This window comes from Dermochelys coriacea, chromosome 2, assembly GCF_009764565.3.
Source record: "Dermochelys coriacea isolate rDerCor1 chromosome 2, rDerCor1.pri.v4, whole genome shotgun sequence".
NCBI classification, from domain to species: Eukaryota; Metazoa; Chordata; order Testudines; family Dermochelyidae; genus Dermochelys; species Dermochelys coriacea.
Window position 1 is genome coordinate 238838135 of NC_050069.1, and position 24819 is coordinate 238862953.

The 24819-nt window shown below is 39.6% G+C and overlaps 1 protein-coding gene across 7 annotated transcripts in view; it reads right to left on the minus strand.

Annotated features, from left to right (window-relative positions):
- Positions 1-24819, minus strand: part of MPP7 (membrane palmitoylated protein 7) — a 340879-nt gene that overhangs the window by 87723 nt on the left and 228337 nt on the right. For all 7 annotated transcript variants that reach the window (XM_043509503.1, XM_043509502.1, XM_043509504.1 and 4 more), the window contains one exon: positions 5419-5550. In XM_043509503.1, the coding sequence (XP_043365438.1) occupies positions 5419-5550 (132 nt within the window). The remainder of the gene's footprint in view (positions 1-5418; positions 5551-24819) is intronic.

Below are 24819 nucleotides of genomic sequence, written 5' to 3' on the forward strand. Positions count from 1 at the left end.
TCATAGACTCCAAGGTCAGAAGGGATCATTCGGATCATCTAGTCTGACCACCTGCATAAAAGAGGCCAAAAACTCTCCCAAAGTAATTCCTTTTGAACTGGATCATATCTTTACAAAAAAATATCCAATTTTGATTTTAAAATTGCCAGTGATGAAGAATCCACCATGAACCAAAATAAATTGTTCCAATGGTTAATTACTTTCATTGTTAACTTCCACCTCATTTCCAGTCTCAATTTGTCTAACTTCAACTTTTAGCCATTGGATCTTTTTATACCTTTCTCTGCTGGACTGAAGAGCCCATTATTAAATATTTGTTCCCCACATAGATACTTATAGACTGTTATCAACCACTCCTTGCCCTTCTCTTTGTTAAGCTAAATAGATTGAGCCCCTTGAATCTATCACTAAAAAGTTTTCTACCCTTTAATCATTCTTGTGGCTCTTTGAACCCTCTCCAATTTATCAGCTTTCTTCTTGAATTGTGGAACCAATTTAACCAATACAGCCTTCTTTCTCAATTGTGAGATTATGCTTATTTATATATCTACTAAAGTGTTCTTAAGTCAAATAAAAACACAAGACATCTCCGATACAACCATCCACACAGGCTGCCAACCCTCATGCAAAAAGATATAAAAGGAGGAGGTTTTACACTCTTACTCTAGAAGTCGAAAAGCTGAGTTCCATTAAACCAGGATGGAATCTGAAAGTCATAACTCAAGGCCTTCTTCTAAAAATGCCCAGCTATCTTTCCTACGATGTTTAAATCTAAGGATTTTTAAAATCACTACAACTGGCCTTAATTGTGATAGCATGTGGGGAAAGAGGTGATCAGGTAGCCAGGAACCTTAGCTTAAAGACCAAGGACAACACTTAGGATTGACCCTGGAAGCAATGGGAAGCCTGTTTGCTGAAGAAAAATGGGTGTAATATATTCTGTGTAACTAATACCACCAACACCCTGTCTTTGCTATGAAAAAAACGGTGTGTTTCTAACTCAAGTAAGCTAACTTGAAGTAAAACCCTAGTGAAGACAAAAAACGCCCACCCATCCCATTGGGTGTAAAATTTGATCGGAACTGCAGTGTGATGGACAATCCCAGAGGAGGAAGGTGTATGCCTTGGAATGCAGAGGTGGGCTGTATTTCCTCCAGAGACTCTTCAACTTCCATTGCCCAGCCCCTTGCACTCCCCACCCTCATTAATTTAAGCCTATGCCCAGGCTTTTGAAGCCTCTTGCTCTTGTTAGCTGCTCCACTATTCCTCCCTGTAGTTTTAGTATAATTGCTGTTTTAGAATGTTGCGGGTCTAACCAACTGCCTGTTTTGGGGTCAGGAAGGAATTTTTCCGATTGGAGCCAAGTACTTGGAAGCTTGGTGGTTTTTTGTTTGTTCGGGAGATTTGGCCTTCCCTCACAGTATCATGCAGCACAGTTGGGTTAAATAAGAGAAATTACTGTTTGGCATTTGTAGTAATGTTCAGTTCATCACAACTTGCGGTCAGCATCCATTAAGGATAAAAGCCAAAGGGCCAGCTCCCAAAGGTAAAAGAGATCTGGGATTTCACTGTACCTACTGAAGAAGGGACAAATATTTTGAATCATAGAAGATCAGGATTGGAAGAGACCTCAGGAGGTTATCTAGTCTAATCCCCTGCTCAAAGCAGGACCTACCCCAACTAAATAATGCCAGTCAGGGTTTTGTCAAGCTGGACCTTAAAAACCTCTAAGGATGGAGATTCCACCACCTCCCTAGGTAACCCATTCCAGTACTTCACCTAGTGAAATAGTTTTTCCTAACATCCAACCTAGACCTCCCCCACTGCAACTTGAGATCATTGCTCCTTGTTCTATCATCTGCCACCACTGAGAACTTTGTAGCTCCATACTCTTTGGAACCCCCCTTCAGGTAGTTAAGGGTGCTATCAAATCCCCCCTCACGCTTCTCTTCTGCAGACTAAATAAGCCCAGTTCCCTCAGCCTCTCCTCATAAGTCACGTGCCCCAGCCCCCTAATCACTTGCTTTGCCTTCCGCCAGCCTCTCTCCAATTTGTCCACATCCTTTCTGTAGTGCGGGGCCCAAAACTGGATGCAATACTCCAGATGTGGCCGCACCAGTGCTGAATAGAGGGGAATAATCACTTCCCTCGATCTGCTGACAATGCTCCTACTAATGCAGCCCAATCTGCCATTAGCCTTCTTGGCAACAAGGGCACACTGTTGACTCATATCCAGCTTCTTGTCCACTGTAATCACCACGTCCTTTTCTGCAGAACTGCTACTTAGCCAGTCGGTCCCTAGCCTGTAGCAGTACATGGGATTCTTTCATCCTAAATGCAAGATTCTTCACTTGTTCTTGTTGAACCTCATCAGATTTATTTTGGCCCAATCCTCTAATTTGCCTAGGTCACTCTGGACCTTTGTAGGTCATTGTCCCCTTATGGTATCCTCTACTTCCTTTGTGGGTGGAGAATGAGATTATTCAGAAACTTGAACTGAGACCTGGGGCAGGCTGAAAAGAGCGTACCCTGAGATATGGGTTATATGGTGGAAGCCCTCTAACCTAGCACTGGACCCACTTAAATGGCTGATATGAGAGAGATGGGGAGGCAGGGAGAATAGTGTCCCACCTCAGCGTTAATATATTTGCAGCCTTCTGTTTAAATCTATCCCTGTGTATGTCCTCATTTCCCTACATGTCATGATCGATACGAATATATCTTTTATTCATAAGGAAGACAAGGCCCAAGTGAGTATGCAGCCACACAGAGCACTAGTTGAGTCTTGTGACTGGCCTTCAAGGTTAGCTCATGTACTACACATTATAAAAAGGCAAAGTGATTTGAAAAACAAGGGTTTCTCCTACTTGTCTCCAAACCTTGCCCATTATAGTTTTTAAAAACATCTTCAGGTATCAATTAATTTGTTTTTAAATGTATAAGTACTTTTGATTTTGCTGGAATACTAAAAAAGCAGCTTCTCTCATGTTACTGCAAGACTTGCCTAATCCAGGAGGTGTGTATAATCTGGCAAGAGCATTTATTCTTATTAATTGTTGAGCCCCAGTATTTTCAGTGGCACATGCAATGCAGCATCTCATACTGTGCTTTAAAAAGCAAAGACAGTTAAAGTTGGATCTTGGGAGTCTGGAAAATGTTTTTAGTGTTGCTAGCCAAAGGAGAGAGCTAGCCAAAACGTGACATATATAGGTGTAATAGCACAGTTCAATTTAAAATATTTTTTAAAAGGGAAATAAGGAGTTTGGAAACCATATGGAGATCAGAGAATGAGAATGAGGTTAAAGGTACAGCTGCAAGCAGCATGCAAATGTACTGAAACATTAATGCAACTTCTCCAGGAGCCAGACTGTTTTTTGTTTACTTTTATGTCACTTGGTTTCATAGAGATGAGAAGTACTACTCCATCCATTCATCTGCTGGATACTGCTGGTTCCAGAATATTAACAAAATAAGCCCTTATTTTTCAAGGATTAACAACAAATCAAAACAAGTTTGGCCTGTAATATAGGTTAAAAGTAAAGAAGGTCAGAGACTTCAGATTTATTTTGCATGCTTTGCCTGTTAAATAAAGGTGTATAGCAATCAGGCAATGTATAAAAATGAATATTCCGATTAGCTACATTTTTAATGTGGCCCATATTTTTTAATGTAACCTTTGCTTTAGAGAAGAGTGTATTAATGTCTATTTATCCCTTTTAAATGTTAAATTTCCACACAGCTTCAAAAACTAGTTCCTTTCACTGGTCATGTTTGTTTCTACCTGTTAATCCTATCTAGCACAAGTCAATCACCGTTTCATTGCTGTGTGTTTGTTTACACAAATCCAACATTAACAATCCTAAATTCTAAGACAGTAAGGAACACTGGCACTTTGCAATGTCTAGTTAGTGTATTCCCTTTCTCCATAATGATAGGCATGCATAAAAATTGCTCCTGAAAAATACACTGTACTTTATAAACATTTCACATAAGTTTTCAGGCATCTCCCTTCCAGCATTACTTTTTCAAAGTTGATGCTATTTTTATAAAAAGTAACTTCATGAATAAGCATAACATAAAATCTCAGTTTTTGAGACCATATTTATTTACTGATAACTAAAACCTGCTACATGTTAAATCTGGCCCCAAAGCAATCTGCAAGTGTTTTAAAAGGTTAAACTTTATGAAAATGATACAAATTCTGAGATTTTATATTTTTAAGCTTCTGTGACACAAAGCTATTGATATAGACTCAGACAGGTCAATGATGTTTTCAATTAATACTAAAAACAAGTTATTTAATTTAAACTAATTTTATATGGCATACTTAATTTTTCACACCTCTCAGAATTAGAAGTAGATACAATTTCTCCTCTTGCCTATTCCTGACACTAAGTCCTAATGTAAGTTTCTTCTCTAACAGAAGGAATTCATGTGATAAAAAAATGAAAAGCTTTGTAAATAGACACGTGATTTAAATAGTTGGAAAAAAAGATTTAGAATGTTAATACCAAGTAAAATATTTCCATATGGTTAAACTTTTAATTGTACCCATGGGCCCCCAGAGTCAGTCAATACTAAAATTCATTTCTTGTTGACTGATGCCAGCGATCTGTCAAGACTGAGGGCATTCCTGAGATATCAGCTGAGACAAGCTACCATTGTATATCTAACACAGGCATCACTCTCTCCCCACCATCCTGGGTACAGAATTGCGGCTCTTTAAAAGTAACTTTTACAGATATTTCTTCAAGATTCCTTTCCATTAAACAAATCTTTAGCATAACCTAAAACAAAGAATTTGCAAGTTAGCGGGGGGAGGGGGGTAATTAGCTATATATTACATAACGTGACTGTCTACAGCAAATCAATACAACAATTTAATATTCCTGTAATACATACTTGGTTTAATTTCATTCTTCCAGATATTCCCATGAAGCTATCAATTTTCTGGTGTTTTAATCCCAAACTACAACAGACAACTTAAATTTGCCCAGACTTCAATTCAAGGTATTTACAAATGTGTTTTATGCTCCTTTTCAATATACTAAAAGGTCACATTCTCCATATTAATGTTAACAAGAACAATTTGTGACAAACATCTAGATTTCACTGGGGATTCCCTATCATCTTTGCTCTTCAGAACAAGCTCATAGTTCAGGTTCAAGATTAAAAATGAATATTTCATTAATTTCAGTGGCCTGCAGGTGGTGTTAAAACAACCGTGAAGTAAGAATATCAACAAGAAGCTCACCCATTTGAGTTACTTCAGTAAAGTGAAGGTGGAATTCACAAGTGCATTACTCAGCATTCTAGAAAAACTTGAAATGATTATTTACTCATATTTCCAGCTAATGCTAGCCATGTTAATCATCTTCATAACTATTAAAGAAAGCAACAAAAGGAAAGATAACTTACCAGTGGTTCCCTGTTTTTTACAAGTCTGATTATTTTTACTGAGTCTTCCTCTTCATCAATATCATCAGGGATGGGAGGCAATACTGGATCATAATTCTTCTGAGCAACAGTATCATGTACAGAGAGCAAAGCCTGAAAATGTCAGTGGTCAACATAAATATTAGTCTGAAAAGCCTATAAAATACAAAAGGGAACAATTCATAATCTGAGTGCTGCAGTGTCATAACAATTTATGTATAGTGCCTGCTATTTGTGATGCCATTTTAATAGTTTGTTAAACAATAATAAAACAAATTAATAAAATAACTATTGTTAAGATCCACAATGCATATAGCTACAAATTGTGGGTGAAGAAAGGTGTTTTAAACATAAGTTAGGATGCTGAGCACTTAGTACTTTTATTCCAAAATTACAAAAGTTGTTATCTGGAGAAAAAAAAGTCTTGAAGGCAAATTATTGTTTCTTCTGATATAAATTCAGGTGTATCACTGTCACATGGAAGTTCTTAAACACAAAAGGGCAGGGGTGGCCAACCTGTGGCTCCGAAGTTAATATGCGGCTCCTTGTATAGGCACAGACTCCATGGCTGGAGTTACAGGTGCCAATTTTCCAATGTGCCAGGGGGTGCTCACTGCTCAAACCCGGCTCTGCCTGCACTCCACCCCTTCCCATCCCCTCTCCTGAGCCTGCTGTGCCCTCGCTCCGCCCCCTCCCTCCCAGAGGCTCCTGCACGCCACAAAACAATTGATTGGAAGGTGCGGGGAGGGAGGGGTAGGCACAGATTGGCGGGCTGCCAGAGGGTGGGAAGCACAGAGTGGGGTTGGGGGGCGGGGTGGAAGAGCTTATGGGGGGGCTGCTGACGTATTACAGTGGCTCTTTGGCAATGTTCATTGGTAAATTCTGGCTCCTTCTCAGGCTCACCCCTGCAATAGGGAATGCTATAAGGCAGACAAGCAAGATAACTAACTTCTGCCCTTTCTTCTGGAGTGCCAAATGGTGTGTTGATAACTGCTACAGAATTATCCTTCTAATAGGGAGTCAGATGTTAGCAGCTTCTTTGCTCCTGATTCTTCCGCTCCTTTCATTCCAGTTCCAACAGCATAAATCACTTTCTCACAAAATTCCTCATTGAATTGGAAAACATACATGAATAAACCAAACCCTTAAGATGTATCAGTACATGTCACTAAATTTTCCAGTTAAACCTATACATTATAGCTGGAACATCAGCAACAACTATGGCCGTCTAATTTTTATTATTAATTATTATTATTATTTTACTATAAGTCTCTATTTTCAGTTGCTTATAAATTTCTGAGTGTTTCATATTTTGGCTAACATTTTTGTGGCCAAATATGGCTTTTTTTTTTCCAAAGTTTTAGCCAAAAAAGTGAACTGTTTTTGAGAACGATTAGACTGAAAATAATACACATCACCAATCATTTTAAAAAATCCTACTATTTTAAAAATTAAACCACACTAGTGCTGAAATTATTAGGATTATAATGTTGAAATTTTGCACTGAATCCTAATTGAGGAGAATGGCATTTTATGGGCACATAAGAATGGCCATATTGGGTCAGACTGATGGTCCACTGAGCCCAGTATCCTGTCTTCTGACAGGATGCTTCAGAGGAAATTAATAGAACAGGGCAATTATCGAGCAATTTATCCCCTGTCATCCAGCCCCAGCATCTGGAAGTCAGAGGATTAAGGACATCCAGATCATGGGATGTATCCCTAACTATCTTGCCTAATAACCATGTCTGGACCTATCCTCCAAGAACATATCTAATTTTTTTTTACCCAGTTATACTTTTTGCCTTTACAACATCCCCCAGCAATGAGTTTCATAGGTTGATTGTATGTTTTGTGATGTACTTCCTTATTTAGTTTCAAACCTGCCACCTTCTGATTTCATTGGGTGACCCCGGTTCATGTGTCATGTGAACGGATTCCTTATTCACCTTCTCCACACCATTCATGATTATATAGATTTCTATCATATTAGTCTTACTCATCTCTTGTCCAAGCTGAACAGTTCCAGTCTTTTTACTTCCTCCTCGCATGGAAGTTGTTCCATACCCTTAATCATTTTTCTTGCCCTTTTCTACACCTTTTCTAATTTTAATATTTTTTTAGATGGGGCAACAAAGACTGCACGCAGCATACAAAGGGTGAACTACAATAGATTTACATAGTGGCATTATGATATTTACTGTCTTCTTATCTATCTCTTTCCTAATGGTTCTGAACAGTGTTAGCTTTTTTGACTGCTGCTGCACATTGTGGATAGTTACCTGAAAACATCTGCTCAATGACTCTAATATTGCATTCAGCTAATATGTGACAATCTGAAGACAAAGTGAAGGGAACTTAAATTTAGGAAAGGCTTAATTAGGAATTCCATAACTTGTAAAACGATAAAAGAAAACTACTGAATTTCTCTGATACCAGTTCTCTGGTAATTTAATGGGACATGGGTAATGTTAGACAAAGTATGCAATTACCTACTTCTTGTTTATAATCTACACAGACTTCAAGCTGTGTTTTGTCAGTGATTACATAGATTCCATTTTTTTTTAAACACATCATAGATACATAGCTTCGTATCAAGGCCAGACAGAACCACTATAATCATCTAGTCTGACTTCCTGTATAACATAGGCCACAACTCTCCCAAAATAATTCCTTTTGAACTAGAGAATATCTTATTAAAAAAATCCAATCTTAATTCAAAAATTGCCAGTGATGGAGAATCCACCACAACCCTTGGTAAATTGTTCCAACAGTGAATTAATCTCATTGTTAAAAATGTATGCCTCATTTCCAGTCTGAATTTGTCTAGCCTCAACTTCTAGCCATGAGATCTTGTTGTACCTTTCTCTGCTAGACTGAATTTGTTCCCCATGTAGTTACTTATAGACTGTGCTTAAGTAACCCAATAATCTTCTCTTTTTAATCCAAATAGATCTAGCTCCTTGAATCTATCACTAAAGGGAATGTTTTCTAATCCTTTAATAATTTTCATGGCTCTTCTCTGAACTCTCTCCAATTTATCAGCATCCTTCTTGAATTGTGGATACCAGAACTAGACACAGTATTCCAGCACAGATCGTATCAGTAACAAATATAAAGGTAAACTAACTGCTCCATTCCTACATGAAATTAACATTTATGCATCCAAAAGCATGAGCTCTTTTGGCCACAGTGTCAAACTGGGAGCTCATCTTCAAATGATTACCTACTACATCCCCCAAATCTTTTCCAAAGTTACTGCTTACCAGGATAGAGCCCCCCATCCTGTAAGTATACCCTACTTTCTTTGTTCCTAGATGAATATTGTGATAGACCCAGGGAAGTTGGGTACAGCAGAGTAGTCGAAGGCAGATATACTAGCCATTGGATAAGCAGTTTTCTGTTCCCTGACTGACCAGAGCAGGGGCTGCTCCAGGCTAGGGTAGACACATGACTCCAATTAGCCTGCAAAGGGTCAGTTGAAGCTATTGGGCTAATGAGAACACCTGACTCCAATTAACCTGCAAAGAGTCAGGTGAGGCCGCTAAGCTAATGTGTAAACCTGACTCTAATTAAGGCCCCTCTGATACTATAAGAGTCAGGCTGAAGAGAGCCAGCGAAGAGGAAGTGTGGCTGAAGGGCTGGGTAATGAAGACATCCTTAAGCCACTGCAAAGGGAGCCTTAAGGTAAGAGTGAAGAAAGCATTGAGAGAGAGAAGCGGGAGAGCTGTGGGGAAGTGGCCCAGGGAAATGTAGCAACTCTGGAAGTGAAAAGTCAGCTGTCAACAACTGCTGCCATTAGGGTCCCTGAACCGGAACCCAGAATAGAGGGCGGGCCCAGGTTCCCCCCCCCACCACTACAGAAACACCTCCTGGTTTTTAGGAGGTTAAGAGGTTAAACTGTTCTGGAATAAGCCCACAGGAACAACAGAGACTGTGGGAGTTCTCTCACCAATCTCCTTGCTGGCTTATGATGAAATGGGCTCAGCTGGCTATGACCCTTGTCTCTAGAGGGAGAAGGGCTATGTAGAGGGTCACAGTGAACCTCTGAGGCTAGTGTAATCCACCAGGAAGCGTGGGACCCACTGAGACAAGGTAGGAGCTCTGCCATAATACAGAAAGAGAAATCTCTGGCCATCAGAGGTAAGGACAATAAGGACTTTCCTAAGAGTTCTTAAAAAAACAGGCTCGGGAGCTTGCTGGACCATTAATGTTGATTTTCAATAAATCTTGGAATACCAGTAAAGTTCCAGAAAACTGAAAGAAAGCTAATTTTGGGTCAATATTTTAAAAGGGTAAATGAAATGACCCAGGTAATTTTAGGCCTGTCAGTCTGACATCGATCACAGGCAAGATAATGGAGCAGCTGATATGGGACTTGATTGATAAAGAACTCTTACTAGTGGAATGGAGTGTTATATGACATCATCATCTGCTCCCTCCCCCCAATACAGAACAGAAATATTTATTGAACACATTTGCCTTTTCTGCATTATTATTGACAATTTTACCATTTCTATCTAGTAATGAACCAATACAGCATCAGGATTTTTGTTTTGTTCTTCCCTAATATACTTAAAGTCCTTCTTACTGCCCTTAATTCAGTTGGCTATAAATTTCTCTTTGTGTCCCTTTGCTTCCTTTATCAATTTGCCACAATTTCTAGATTCTGATTTATAGTCATTACTATCAAAGTCATGCTCACCTGTACCTAAGCTACCACTAATGTTTAGTTGTGTCATCAGTTCCTCTATCAAGATGATGAGGTCCAGTATAGAATTCCCCCATGTTGGATATAACTTTTTTTTTTTGTTAGGAAATTGTTATCTCTACTATTTAGGAATTCCATGGATGTTTTAGTACTAACAGCATGAGACCTCCATCATGTCACTCAAATTTATGTCCCCTGTTATTACACATCTTTTTTTCCTACACATTATAGATGGATGCTTAAAGAGCCACTCAACCTATTACCTTGTGTGATTTGGTGGCCTGTAACAGAAACCACCTAATAACCCATCTTGTGCTTTATCTGTTAAGATATTGAGCATCCAAGATAAATTTTCTTCTAAGCCATCAGTGACTCAAAAACAATTAATGCTGTATTTATCAAAAGTGCCATTCCCCATCTCCTTTTGCCCAGTTGATCCATCCTAAATAAGTTTCAAAGTAGCAGCCATGTTAGTCTGTATCCGCAAAAAGAAAAGGAGTACTTGTGGCACCTTAGAGACAAACAAATTTATTTGAGCATAAGCCTAAATAAGTTATAAGCATTGATTTAAATCTCCAATCATGTGAATCATCCCACCAGGTTTCAGTAACAAATATATCAAATTTATGCTCACAAATTTCAATTCCTCATTTGTTACCCATGCTAACACAGGTGTGTAGTCAATTAAAGAATTTCTTCTCTATGTCCCTTGATTAATTTTATTTTCAACTTCGTGATTTTGTGCTAAATGAGTCGTCATCATTGTCATGTTCCTATTACGCCTCTGGCATTTAAGGCAGTGACAAAGTTCCTCCACTCCTGTCTGTTTCTGGCAAGTCTTTCAATGGTTCCTCAGCTTTGCCCCAGGTTTTTCAGCTCGGCTTCCACTGCTCTTCGCCATGTTGTTTTCGGGAAGCCTCATTTTCACTTGCCTTGAGGTGTCCATCTTATTGTTACTCTGGTGATGAAATCAGTTTCCATCCGAAGCACATGACCGATCCATCTCCAACACCTCCTGGCAATGATGGTGCTCAGATCCTTTTGGCTGCACTGTGTCAATAGATCTTGGTTTGAGATTTTTCTGGGCCAAAAGATACGGAGAATTTTTCTGAGGCAGGTTGTATGGAATGAAGACAGTTTTGACATGTCATACTTTCTCATTCCCCAGCATTCTGCACTATAACAATGTTGAAAGTACACGGCTCTGATAAATCTTAAGTTTGGTTTTGGTCTTGTATTTTGATTATTTCCAGATTGAATTTAAGCTCCTGATGGTGTTCCTGACTTTATTGATTTTGTTCCGGATGTCCTGGCTTGTTCCACCATCCTGGCTAATGGTGCTGCCCAAGTGTGTGAATGTTTCTACGTTGGTGAGAACATAATCCTCTATCCGTACTGGTGAGGCGATATTAAAGGTCATGATATCTGTCTTATTATGGTTGATTTTCAGTCCAATTTGCTGGCTGAATGCGTTGAGTCGAGTTGTTTTTTCTTGTATATGGTGTCGGGTATGTGATAGGAGAGCGACATCATCTGCGAAGTCCAAGTCTTCAAGGAATGAGAAGTGTGTCTATTTAATGCCTCTTGGCATGTCTTCTCTTGTATGCTGCATTACCCAGTCGATGGCAAAGTTGAAGAGGATTGCAGACGACACACCCCTGACATACTCCTGTTCTGACTTCAAAACTGAGCTCACTCTGATCAACACTCCATGTAAAGTTGAAATAGAAGCTTTTCATAACGCTGATTATAGGAAAAGGAATTCCATATGGCCGCTGAATGTGCAGATCACAGCCACTGTTCCATTGCTGGCCATTGTGGAACTGAACATAGAGCTTTATCTGGTAGGAAGGACTCTCACACTCCCCCTCTCTCAACTCCCTGCAAAACCCCATGCTGACCAAGCAACCAACGAGTTAATGCTATAATCACCAGCCAGCGCTGACTAGCATTTTCACAGCAGCTGGAAGAATAAAAGAGCTGAAAAGTAGAGGGGTGAGATGGCTGCCAGAGGAGCAAGCAGGCTGGAGAAGGAAAGTCCTACCAGCAAGCTGGTGAGAAACCACCCAAAGACAACACCTGAGAGAAGGGATGACCGGCTCTACAGGCTGAAGAAGCCTACAGGGCCAACAGAGGTAGGAAAGTGCTCAAGGCACATCAGGAGTCGAGGTTGAGGCTTGATTCTGTCTGTCCGATTTTAGGGCCATGGGCCAGAATACATTGGGGTGGGTGGACCTGAGACCCCTACTGATTCCCTTGGAGACCTAAGAACCAAAGGGGTTTCTAGATTCCCTGAGGACTAGCTAACCCCACCAAGTATACAGAGAAACTGGCACACCCCAGTGGGACAGAGACTAACACACTTTATAGCCCAGAATGGTACTCACACAGGGTCTCAGGCAAGAGGAACTAACTGACTGCCCCACCAGATCAAGCAGACTCTGTGTAGTGCTCAGTCTGACCAGAGGGGGCACTATCGCATTAGAATACCAGCTCAAACTATCCTTTCAGGGGCTTCTGTTCATGGTTCTTGAGTTTGCCTACCAAGTGACTTTTTATGCCAAGTCTCCCTGTTTAGCTCAGCTCCATCCCTCACCAGCAGGGAGCAATTAAACATTCAGAGCAAACAGTGAGGATGATCAAAAATCCAAGGATCAGAGCCACACAGCTCTTACCAAGACACCAACAAGCAGACCTGTTTCAGCTGCATACTGAAGAGTCCACAGCCCACTTACAGGACCCAGGTATGCAGAAGTCACACACAGTTCTGCACCACTCACCAAGTCCTGCTGCCTCAAAGTGGAGAGTCCACACCGCATTCTCAGCTCCTGTTAGTTATCTCTGTTTATGGCTTGATATTTCTGGATTTTTTCAGGTGGATGTGATAGTAAACAACAGTTGTGCTAGTTCAACAATATGAGCACAGCAGAAGACTATATCTGCTACAAAGAGTTATAATTCTTTTAGTGGTTTTGATTAAGACTCCTTCTTAGAATTAAGACTAATTCTATAAATTCATTATTTTGCCTTTTCCCCCAAAATCCTAACATGATTTTTCATATTCTTTATCACAAGTCACCAGACCTAAAAGATCGATTGTTTTTATGACATGAGCTACAGCCCCATGCTATCAATTAAGGTTCTCACTTGAAAGATGTGCCATGTAGAATTGCACCTAAAAAATATGCAATTATATGTGACTGTATCTAGAGATGCATGTAAGATATCGAATGAAATATTAAAACAAAATAAGGGTTTGCTTTGTTTTAACCATACTGAATAATTAAGTTAAAACACTTTTAAAACTAGTGTTCTCTAACAGGTTTAAAAAAGAGATGAAAATAATCTGACGTACCATCTCTGTATTAAAAGGCAACAACTTAAACATGTTCAAAAGAAAACATCCTTGATAATGAAATAAACACATTCCTCCTAATCTAAAGTTAACTATGTCGTAAGTGTCAATTGGATATTTCCTTGCTGAAACTCTGTGAGATCAGATTCCTGGCCATGCAGCAAGACTGTTAGACAGAACCCACACTATGATTCTTAATTTTTCTATAGTAACTAATGTGAAGGTAGAAAAGAATGGTAAAGGAAACAGTTACAAAAGACAAATAGAAAAGTCATGTTACACTGAATATGCAATACATGAAAAACAAATCTGATGTGGTATGATAGAAGTTTCTTTAACAACTTCTCTGAGAAGCAGCATAACATACTTGTGCCTTCTTGCTCTTGATTAATGTGTTCATCTTGAGTGTTAGATAAATACCCAAGCATTTGACAGAAAAAAATGTTATCACTGTAGAGGTAACTGTATTTTGAAGAACTTTAGTAAGATTGCAGTGTCCAATTTTTTTATATAGAATATAGGTTTCAGTAGCTCTGCGTGAAAAACATCTTCTATTATCAAAAATGTCATTGGCAAGGACAATTTCTGATGTCCAGAAGTGCAGTTTAAAGTTATTTTGTCTTTACTTCAGTTATTCAACAATCTACAAATCCACTAATTTCTCAAAGAAGAGAGGAAAGGAAGATAAATGTAAATCTAGAAAAAACACTATCAACTACTAGTATGCAATGTCTTTTAAAAAGGGGGGGGGGCGCTATGTAGAAGTTCTCCTCCAGAGAACTTTTTCATAGTTTAAAATATATATGAGCAATAACGTATAAAGAATACAGCAACATTTCTGCAACAACTTTTCTGTTGTTTGCACTTGTATTTAATTTAAAAATATACTCATCACAAGAAAGGTTTATAAAAACGGATGTACTGAACATGACATAAGTTCATGACATGACTTCTTTAAAAGCACACTAATGTAAGTGCCAAAAGGTCACATATCAATGAAGGGAAACCAATATGAACGAAATCCCTAGGAAAGATCTACCTCATGCAAACTGACCACATTGACTTTTACTTTTTACAACACTTTAAAAAGAACTAACTGAAAGATGAATCATAACAGTATACTCTGATGTTCTTATCCATCATAAGAAGCTGCAAAAATTCTGAGAACTTGTTACACAACTCTTCAGAGTCATGCACAGAGTCTAAAATCAAGATCATGTACGCCTACGCACCTCTGGCAAAAAGATTTTGTTGTAGCTAAGTTTTATGCTTATGATTCACTCATGTAAACATGGTCCAAATTTAGAACTCAAAAGAAGGTATGATTCAAATTCCTACACTACCTAAATATAGTTCAGCTAAATTCTTAGACATGATCGAGCTGGAAATGAATACTTTAAAAAATTCTCTGGTAACTAGTGCAGTACTTTTTATATTAAAGCTGACAATGATCATTTTACAATTCAGAATTTATGACTGGCACGTGGAATAAGAAAACCTAAAAAACTCATTGCTACTTTATGAATGCAGTGCCTTCTAATATCAGTTTTTATCTTTTTCCCCTTAATCAAAAATATTCCTCAATTTAAAATTCAAATTTAACTTTACACTGAGGAAATGTTTAGCAGCGTAGTTCACTACACTAGAGCATTATGGAAAATAGAAAATATTAAGAGCTAAATATAAGAACAAACAAAAACCTCAACAAAAACAAAAATAGCCATCTAATTTGCAATATTACAATAATTAAAATTAGACATAATTAAAGCCTGGATGATGATCTTGGCTGCCTGTACATAACTCTACAGAGTTTTGACCATGTTAATCTTTCACTGGTGCCAAGATATCGAGGGGGAGAGATCAGAGAGATAAGACAAAATGCGGGGTTGGATGGAAGGAAACTCCTTAAGTTTGGACAGACTTGTGATGTATCTGCATAAAGTTATAATTGAGTCGATGAGGTCATCCAGAGAGAGTCTATAAAGGGGGAGGGGAAAAAAAAGGAAAAAAACTGAAGACTTGTGAGTCTGGCAATGAGATGAACCTACCAAAAGAGCCATTGAAGGAGCAATCAAAGGGAGAGAAGGAGAATCAGGAGAGGACAGAGTCACACAAACCAAAAACTGAAGAGAGGTTCAAGAAAATGATGGAGTACAGGCCCAGAGATGATGGAGTGCAGGCCCACATAACACAACTGAGTTAAGAGGTGAAGTAAAAAGGGAGATGGAGGTATAGGTAAAGAGGGAAAGATTTGGAAGTCAGAACTCAGAGGATGATGGTCAGGACAGAACAGATTACAACTACATGGTGAGGGAGACAAGAAAAGAGCCAGAAAGAAACATAAGAAGAAGGTTTAGATTAAAGCAATATAGGGCCTTAGGCCAACAATGACATAGGCCCTGCCCTGAAATCCCACCCCCTCCTTGGAGTGGAAGTGTCAGAGAGTATGGTAGCAGTCTGGGGCTCCATTTTCTAGAGAGGCAGAGATGGGTGCAGGGGGTTCCCCGGTACTTAGGTGTACTTTCTTTGGCAGCTGAGCCATGAATGCTGTGCTCTACTCCTCTTGATACACAGTCCTCTCATTTGTGGTAGTATTGACATGGCTCCCCACTACTGCTGGATGTAGAATCACTTCCTTAAGGTGAATGGACAAGTTCACATTTCTCAGAGCTATTGTTTCACCCTATCTGAAGACTCAGACAGACATCAATGCCTCTATTATACTTGGGTCACATTTTCAAGTATACCTTTCCAACCTTAAGGGCTAGAAACTTACTGTAACCAACCCCTCAGCAGGGTGTCACAGTGAGAGTTGTGGTATGCCAACTTCTAGTAGCATAATAGGTTATACCACATCCTGAGAAGCAAATGCTATAGGCTCTTCAATCTCTAGCCCTAAGCGGATTCCTTAGATCACTGATACTTCAAACAACACAGAAGATTTCTTTACTAGGTCTCCCAGAAATAAGCTGCAAACACGGTAGGCAGACTTGTTTTAGTTACAACACAGAAGAGGTGATAAACTCAACAGTTCCTAATGTACTCTCTACAGGCAGTCCTGTACAAGGGCATAAACGTTGGGCTCCTCAGGCCCAGTGCAAACGATACTCATTCCAGACCACCCGCTCCTGGTGGCAATCATACACTTGCCTGAAGATCACCCAACCAGAGTTCAGTCCTTTTGATCACCACCTGTACTCTCATTCAAGCCCATCTTTACAATCCTCCTGTTTGTAAATCACTCCTGATTATCTGCTGCAGTTACTGCTGGCCCCCTTCTAGCAACGGTGCATTCTGGCCCTGCACTCAAGCCCTTCCAGTCATAGCTCTATGGTTGCAGATCTCAAGCTACCCGATATCCACAGCCAGCTCCAAAGCTCCTGCTCACTCACAGTCTCTGGCTCCCTCGTGAGCCAGACTCCCTCTAATATCTGGTTGTACTTCTCTTTCCTGTGCTGGAGGTATTGTGGAACCCTCCGACAGCTAGATGTAGCATTGGAAGTTTACACAGTATGTACCCAGCAGGTAATTACATTATTTTAAAAATGAGAGCAGAGAATTCCACTGTAATCACATGATGCAAGGAACTGGTGTTCTAGATGCAGGCCAATAATGCATGTGCCTTAACTCAGCTATGGCAGGAAGCAACAAGATCTGAAGAAAAGCCCAATTTCCCCCCACCCGCTATTTTCCCCCACCCCATTCTTTTGTAAATGTAATTACATCTAGATGAGATGGGAGATAAAAAGAGCAGCTGCATAAGCCACATCAAAGGGAGGAATCCAGATTTCTGAGAGTGCCAGGAAAAGGAGATAGGAAAAGAAAAAGCAGTGGATGACAGTAATCTTCTTTGAGATGTTGAAAGTATTCTAGAGAGAGAAGAAGATGGAATGGAAAGGCAAGGATGGACATATGGACTGAAACAGCTTAATGGGACTAAATCGGGGGGCCCAGATAATCTTCATCCAAGAATATTAAAGGAATTGGCACCTGAAATTGCAAGCCCATTAGCAAGAATTTTTAATGAATCTGTAAACTCAGGAATGGTACCGAATGATTGGAGAATTGCTAATATAGTTCCTATTTTTAAGAAAGGAAAAAAAAGTGATCCAGGTAACTACAGGCCAGTTAGTTTGACATCTGTAGTATGCAAGGTCCTGGAAAAAATTTTGAAGGAGAAATTAGTTAAGGACATTGAAGTCAATGGTAAATGGGACAAAATACAACATGGTTTTACAAAAGGTAGATCGTGCCAAACCAACCTAATCTCCTTTTTTGAAAAAGTAACAGATTTTTTAGATAAAGGAAATGCAGTGGATCTAATTTACCTAGATTTCAGTAAGGCATTCGATACCGTGCCACATGGGGAATTATTAGTTAAATTGGAGAAGATGGGGATCAATATGAACATCAGAAGGTGGATAAGGAATTGGTTAAAGGGGAGACTGCAACGGGTCCTACTGAAAGGCGAACTGTGGGAGGTTACCAGTGGAGTTCCTCAGGGATCGGTTTTGGGACCAATCTTATTTAATCTTTTTGTTACTGACCTTGGCACAAAAAGTGGGAGTGTGCTAATAAAGTTTGCAGATGATACAAAGCTGGGAGGTATTGCCAATTCGGAGAAGGATCGGGATATTATACAGGAGGATCTGGATGACCTTGTAAACTGGAGTAATAGTAATAGGATGAAATTTAATAGTGAGAAGTGTAAGGTTATGCATTTAGGGATTAATAACAAGAATTTTAGTTATAAGCTGGGGACGCATCAATTAGAAGTAACGGAAGAGGAGAAGGACCTTGGAGTATTGGTTGATCATAGGATGACTATGAGCTGCCAATGTGATATGGCTGTGAAAAAAGCTAATGCGGTTTTGGGATGCATCAGGAGAGGCATTTCCAGTAGGGATAAGGAGGTTTTAGTACCGTTATACAAGGCACTGGTGAGACCTCACCTAGAATACTGTGTGCAGTTCTGGTCTCCCATGTTTAAAAAGGATGAATTCAAACTGGAGCAGGTACAGAGAAGGGCTACTAGGATGATCCGAGGAATGGAAAACTTGTCTTATGAAAGGAGACTTAAGGAGCTTGGCTTGTTTAGCCTAACTAAAAGAAGGTTGAGGGGAGATATGATTGCTCTCTATAAATATATCAGAGGGATAAATATAGGAGAGGGAGAGGAATTATTTCAGCTCAGCACCAATGTGGACACAAGAACAAATGGGTATAAACTGGCCACCAGGAAGTTTAGACTTGAAATCAGACGAAGGTTTTTAACCATCAGAGGAGTGAAGTTTTGGAATAACCTTCCAAGGGAAGCAGTGGGGGCAAAAGATCTATCTGGTTTTAAGATTCTACTCGATAAGTTTATGGAGGAGATGGTATGATGGGATAATGGGATTTTGGTAAGTAATTGATCTTTAAATATTCAGGGTAAATAGGCCAAATCCCCTGAGATGGGATATTAGATGGATGGGATCTGATTTACTATAGAAAATTCTTTCCTGGGTATCTGGCTGGTGAATCTTGCCCATGTGCTCAGGGTTTGGCTGATTGCCATATTTGGGGTCGGGAGGAAGTTTTCCTCCAGGGCAGATTGGAGAGGCCCTGGAGGTTTTTTTGCCTTCCTCTGTAGCATGGGGCATGGTTGACTGGAGGGAGGCTTCTCTGCTCCTTGAAGTTTTGAACCATGATTTGAGGACTTCAATAGCTCAGACATGGGTGAGGTTTTTCATAGGAGTGGTGGGTGACATTCTGTGGCCTGCGCTGTGCAGGAGGTCGGACTAGATGATCAGAGTGGTCCCTTCTGACCTTAGTATCTATGAATCTATGAATCTATGGTCTAAAAGGGAAGAGGCGGAGATGGTGACAAGGAAAGGTGCAGGAAATGAGACAGATGAATTTGGCACAAATACTACTGTAAGTGAGGAGGAAGTGAACATCAGATGTGTATTTGACAGCATATGGGAGTGAGAAAAGGTGGAGAGAGGGAAGTGGAGGTGGTGAGATGAGCAGCAGCAGAGAAGGGTAAAAAGGGACAGGAAGAAAGAGAAGAGGAAGAAAGGCTTGGAGAAAGGAGACTGACAAGAGAAATTATGAGACCCCCAAGAGGACGTAATAACAGAATATCATTAAGTGCAAGCAACAAACGAACAGGCAAATCAGCAAACACTGACTAGAACAATCAAGCATAGTAGCTGAAGCAATCAATTAGGCTGAAGAGCCAAGACCAACACAGCAAACCAGCAGAAACAATGAAATCAAGAAAAAAGATGAATCCTTACTATGCTACTCAATTGTATAAAAATATTTAAAATCCATACTGTACATGTGGTTCGTATTCTTAATATCTTTAGAATATTAATGTTCTTGGCATAGTAACATGTCGTTTAGGTCAATATTAAGTATATATTACTTTTTCTTCCTAACTATGGTGGATTTTTATTCCTGAATATATGGACTTCCTTTCACAAAAGGGTAATTTCCTTGCCTGAAAATGTAGTTTCAGATCCACCAATCTGAACTGATGGGTTTACCTGTAGCTGTTACTCAGGCAGTAACGGCCAATAGAAGGTTAGACTTTTCACATCTTCAGACTCCCAATTCCTCTTGCTCATTGCTTGGAGCCCCAGGAGACACTTCCAAAAATCTAACTATTCTCACTGTCCATAGAAACTCACAGACAGTCCATGTCATCTGGTAAAGGTGTTAATATTCTTCCAGATGGCAGCCCTATAATTTTTCCTCAGTTGTGGCCTCTGCCTTTTCTGCTCACGTATGGCTATTATGGCAGAGTAAGCCCTGATTTTAAACCAACAATAAAGAATTTCAGACCAGTATGATTCTTAAATTCATAACCTGACTTGTAGCTAACGTGTTCTTGACAGTTTAATCCCCTCCCCCTCCGTAAGTATCTTCCCAGAACACAAACAGATGAGTTGTATGCTGGAAACGATGGTCTGAACAAATGATCATCCTTCTAATATTTGGGCAATCCTTCATCAGCTGCTTTTTTGAAGAAACAGAGGTAGAATGAAGTGATGGCTACCTCCTGACGAAAAATAAGCGTGTTTGTAGAGGTAGCATATATCTTTTGTTCTCTGACCTAAATCTCTTGAAGTCTGAATCTGAAAAGGATAAGAAAATATTATAGAAAAATAAGAAGCAAAGGTTGCATGCCCTTAAGGCAGCATGTCTCTCTGAAAGAGGAAAATGTCCTACAGATTCCATTCAGCCTCCATATTGACTAAGTCAAACTATGAGGCTTGAGGACACAAAATAAAAGCCATTGGAGGAGTTGAGCTGAGTTTGGACTTATTCCCTCCCAAAAATCATTAAGGATCCTCTTTCCCCCAAACACACACATGAAGTGCAGTTGGAGAGAAGCCACACAGGTGGTTTTGAATGTATCCCAGAGATGCCCAACTAATAACATTTGAGTTCTTGGAGTCCTACTATTCCAGGAATTGGAGGGTAGCAAATGTGAACCCATCTTTAAAAAAAGACACTGGGCACGATCTTGAGATTTACAAACCAGTAAGTTGGACCCGATAAAATGACAGCAATGGTAAGTAAAAATAAATTATAAACTACCAAAATGAGCATAGTATGATAGAACAAACCAGTATATTTAAAGGAAAATCCTGCTTCTCTTATAAAAATTTTTTGAGCATGTCAACAAAAAAGAGTGGACACAAGAGAAACAGTTGACATGATTTATATGGACTTTCAAAAAGCTTATGCCAAACCCCTCACATAAAGGTATTAGCAGGAGTGTTGTAAGCAAGAGACAAGAAGTAATTCTGTTGCTCTACTCCGCGCTGATTAGGCCTCAACTGGAGTAGTGTGTCCAGTTCTGGGCGCCACATTTCAGGAAGGATGTGGACATATTGGAGACAGTCCAGAGAAGAGCAACAAAAATGATTAAAGGTCTAGAAAACATGACCTATAAGGAAAGATTGAAAAAAATTGAGTTTGTTTAGTCTGGAAAAGGGAAGACTGAGAGGGACATGATAACAGTTTTCAAGTATGTAAAAGGTTGTTACAAGGAGGAAGAAGAAAAACTGTTCTTCTTAACCTCTAAGGATAGGACAAGAAGCAATGGGCTTAAATTGCAGCAAACGAGGTTTAGGTTGGACATCAGGAAAAACTTCCTAACTGTCAGGGTAGTTAAGCACTGAAATAAATTGCCTAGGGGGGTTGTGGAGTCTCCATCATTAGAGATTTTTAAGAGCAGGTGAGACAAACACCTGTCAGGGATGATCTAGGTAGTACTTAGTCCTGCCACAAGTGCAGGGGACTGAACTAGATGGTCTCTCAAGGTCTCTTCCAGCCATATGATTATGGAAAACTAAGTAGTCATGGGGTGAGAAAGACAGCAATGATATCGATTAGCAACTGACAAGAGTCAGAAAAAAAGCAGGAAAAAATGGTCCAAGTACTTGTCTGGACTAGTGTTAAATATATATTCCAGTGATCTGGACAAGAGGAAGATGGTGAGGAAAGATGGGGGCTATAGGATATGGCCTTCCGGGTGTGAGACAGGAGACTGCTGAAGAAAAGGGTAATCACAAACAGAACCAAAAGGAGACCATTAATTATCACTGACAGAAAGGACAATTTACTTAATATCTGTTTACTTGGATAGGCATGTCTCTGTAAAATTACTGTGTTTTTCCATTTTCATGAGCAGAGCAGAATCGCTACTTGATCAAGATGTGATTTTACCCTGCATGATGTTTCTCTTCCTAAACTGTCAAAAGTGTTCTTAATGTTGCCAACCATTTATGTGCTATATGAATACCATCATTAAATGCATATAATTCAGCATTCAGTATATAGATTAGTATTGGGGAAATTTCCAGAATTACAGGGACAAGGCAACCAATGGAACGAGAACTCAAAATTTGAAGCTGACAGTGTGCAAGTTTAGAACTCTTTTCTTCTCCAAGAAGGCTGTCAGAAAGTAGGGGAGGGGACCACAATAGCAGCATACTGCACATAACTTTAGGAAAAACTGCCAATATCCCTACTTTTAATAGATTCACAGGTTTTTAGGCCAGAAGGGAATACTGTGATCATTTAGTCTGACATCCTGCATAAATGTCAACCATAGTTTCACCCACTAATTCCTGCATCGAGCTCATAACAGTTTTTAATTTCCAAATGGCAGGGAGATGGATTCAGATGATACAATATGGGTACAGTACACAATAAAAATCTACATTAGATTACAAAAAATTCAGGTGGATCAAAAGATCTTCTCATAGCCAAATACCTCCCACAGAACACTGGGAAAAGTTGTTTTAAAATAAGCATATAAAAAACAAAACAAAAACAAAATGAAAATTGAACACAAATTTCATCCTTTGTTTCCTTTTTCTTTATTTTTTTTTAATCCTCTTGTCTCCTCCACATAAGAGGAGGAAGCTTCTGGAAGAGAGGAGCTCTCTGTCTTTACCACTCTCCACACAAAAGTCTTCACAGCTATTGTCTACTTCTCCTTCACCCTCATGGTTGATATATGGGGCATCTATACGTTACCTCCTGAAAAGTAATGGTAGGACACAATTGCCAACTTTCACATGGTAAGTAAGCACCCCTACTTTCACAATAAGCCAAAAATCAAGCTAATCCCATTTCAAAACAAGGCCAAAACAAGCCAATCCCTAAGAACCCCAACACTCTATGTGACTAGATCCCATCCAGTGTGCAGTCTGGGATTTTGGTGGACCTGCTGTGCACCCCTGACTCTCTCCCCCACCTGCCCGGAGCTGATCAAAAAAAGACCCAACAAGCTGCAAGCCAAAACTAGCCAACAAGCAAAATAAGCCAAAAACAAGCCCAATTTTTGCGGTTTTTTTGCAGGTTTGGCATGTCTACTGTAGGGATATGTCTACACAGCAATTAATCCATGACTGGCCCTTGCCAGCTCACTTAGGATGTGGGTCTGTTTCATTTCTGTGTAGACTTCGGAGCTTTGGCTGGGCTCTAGGATCCTGAAAGGTGAGAAGGGGGTGGGGGTGGAAAGAGCTTGGACTGTAGCCCAAGCCCGGAAGTCTACAGAGCAGTGAAACAGCTCCTTTAGCCCAAGCCCCTTAGCCTGAGTCAGCACACAAAGGTTAGATATGGGTTTTTAATTGAAGAGTAGACATATCTTAAAAGGACATTACAGTGTTCCATGTATACTGTGTCAATAGCTTACATATGACATTTGCTCAAAGAGGTTTCAGAGTAGCAGCCGTGTTAGTCTGTATTCGCAAAAAAGAAAAGGAGTACTTGTGGCACCTTAGAGACTAACAAATTTATTTGAGCATAAGCTTTCGTGAGCTACAGCTCACTTCGAAGTGAGCTGTAGCTCACAAAAGCTTATGCTCAAATAAATTTGTTAGTCTCTAAGGTGCCACAAGTACTCCTTTTCTTTTATGCTCAGAACAATACAGGTTTCTTCCCTAAATGCCAGTTGCAAACTCAACCTGCCATCTGAAGATCAAGCTGGGTTCTTTCTGGCTCCTGCATCACCCTGGAATGAGAATTCTGCAAATAAAGATTAGTTAACAATTCTGTTGATGCAAGAGGAAAAAACAATCAATCAGTCTCATTCTTCTGTATATCTATAACAGAAGTAAAAATATTAGAAACTTTCTACTTTTGTCAGTACAGAAAGAAGGTATAACTTGCATCACACATAGGAAGCAGATCTATTGTTGAGTATAAAAGTGCCATTTCCACAATGTCACTGCGCTGTCTGTTCAAAACAGCAGCCATTATTTCATATCAACTCAAACTCCATTTCTGTTGTGATATTAAAATATTTTAAAATACAGAGAATCGTATGATGAACACTACCAGCAAACCTAGAGGATTACTGATGACACTTCCAACCTACTTACATAAATATGCAAGATTCTGCTTTTCTGAACAGGTTATAGCTTCCTATTCTGTGATCCCAAATGCTAGCAGAGGATATTCTCAGGAGGTAAGAGAGGGGGAAAAAAATCTCCCATGATACAGTACAGAGATCAACAAGAAGGGAAAATCATTGTGCATCCTGGGAGACATGGTCCAGCCAGGGAGCACAACCCATAGTGGAGAATGAATATATGAGACACACAACAGCTTAGGTAAACACAGATCAATGTTGCACTGAAATGTTTTATTCAGTTTTCCCAGATACAAAGTAAAGAGCAATTTCAAGTGAATTCCATGGGAAAATGAAAAGGAGTACTTGTGGCATCTTAGAGACTAACAAATTTATTTGAGCATAAGCTTTCGTGAGCTACAGCTCACTTCATTGGATGAATTCAGTGGAAAATACAGT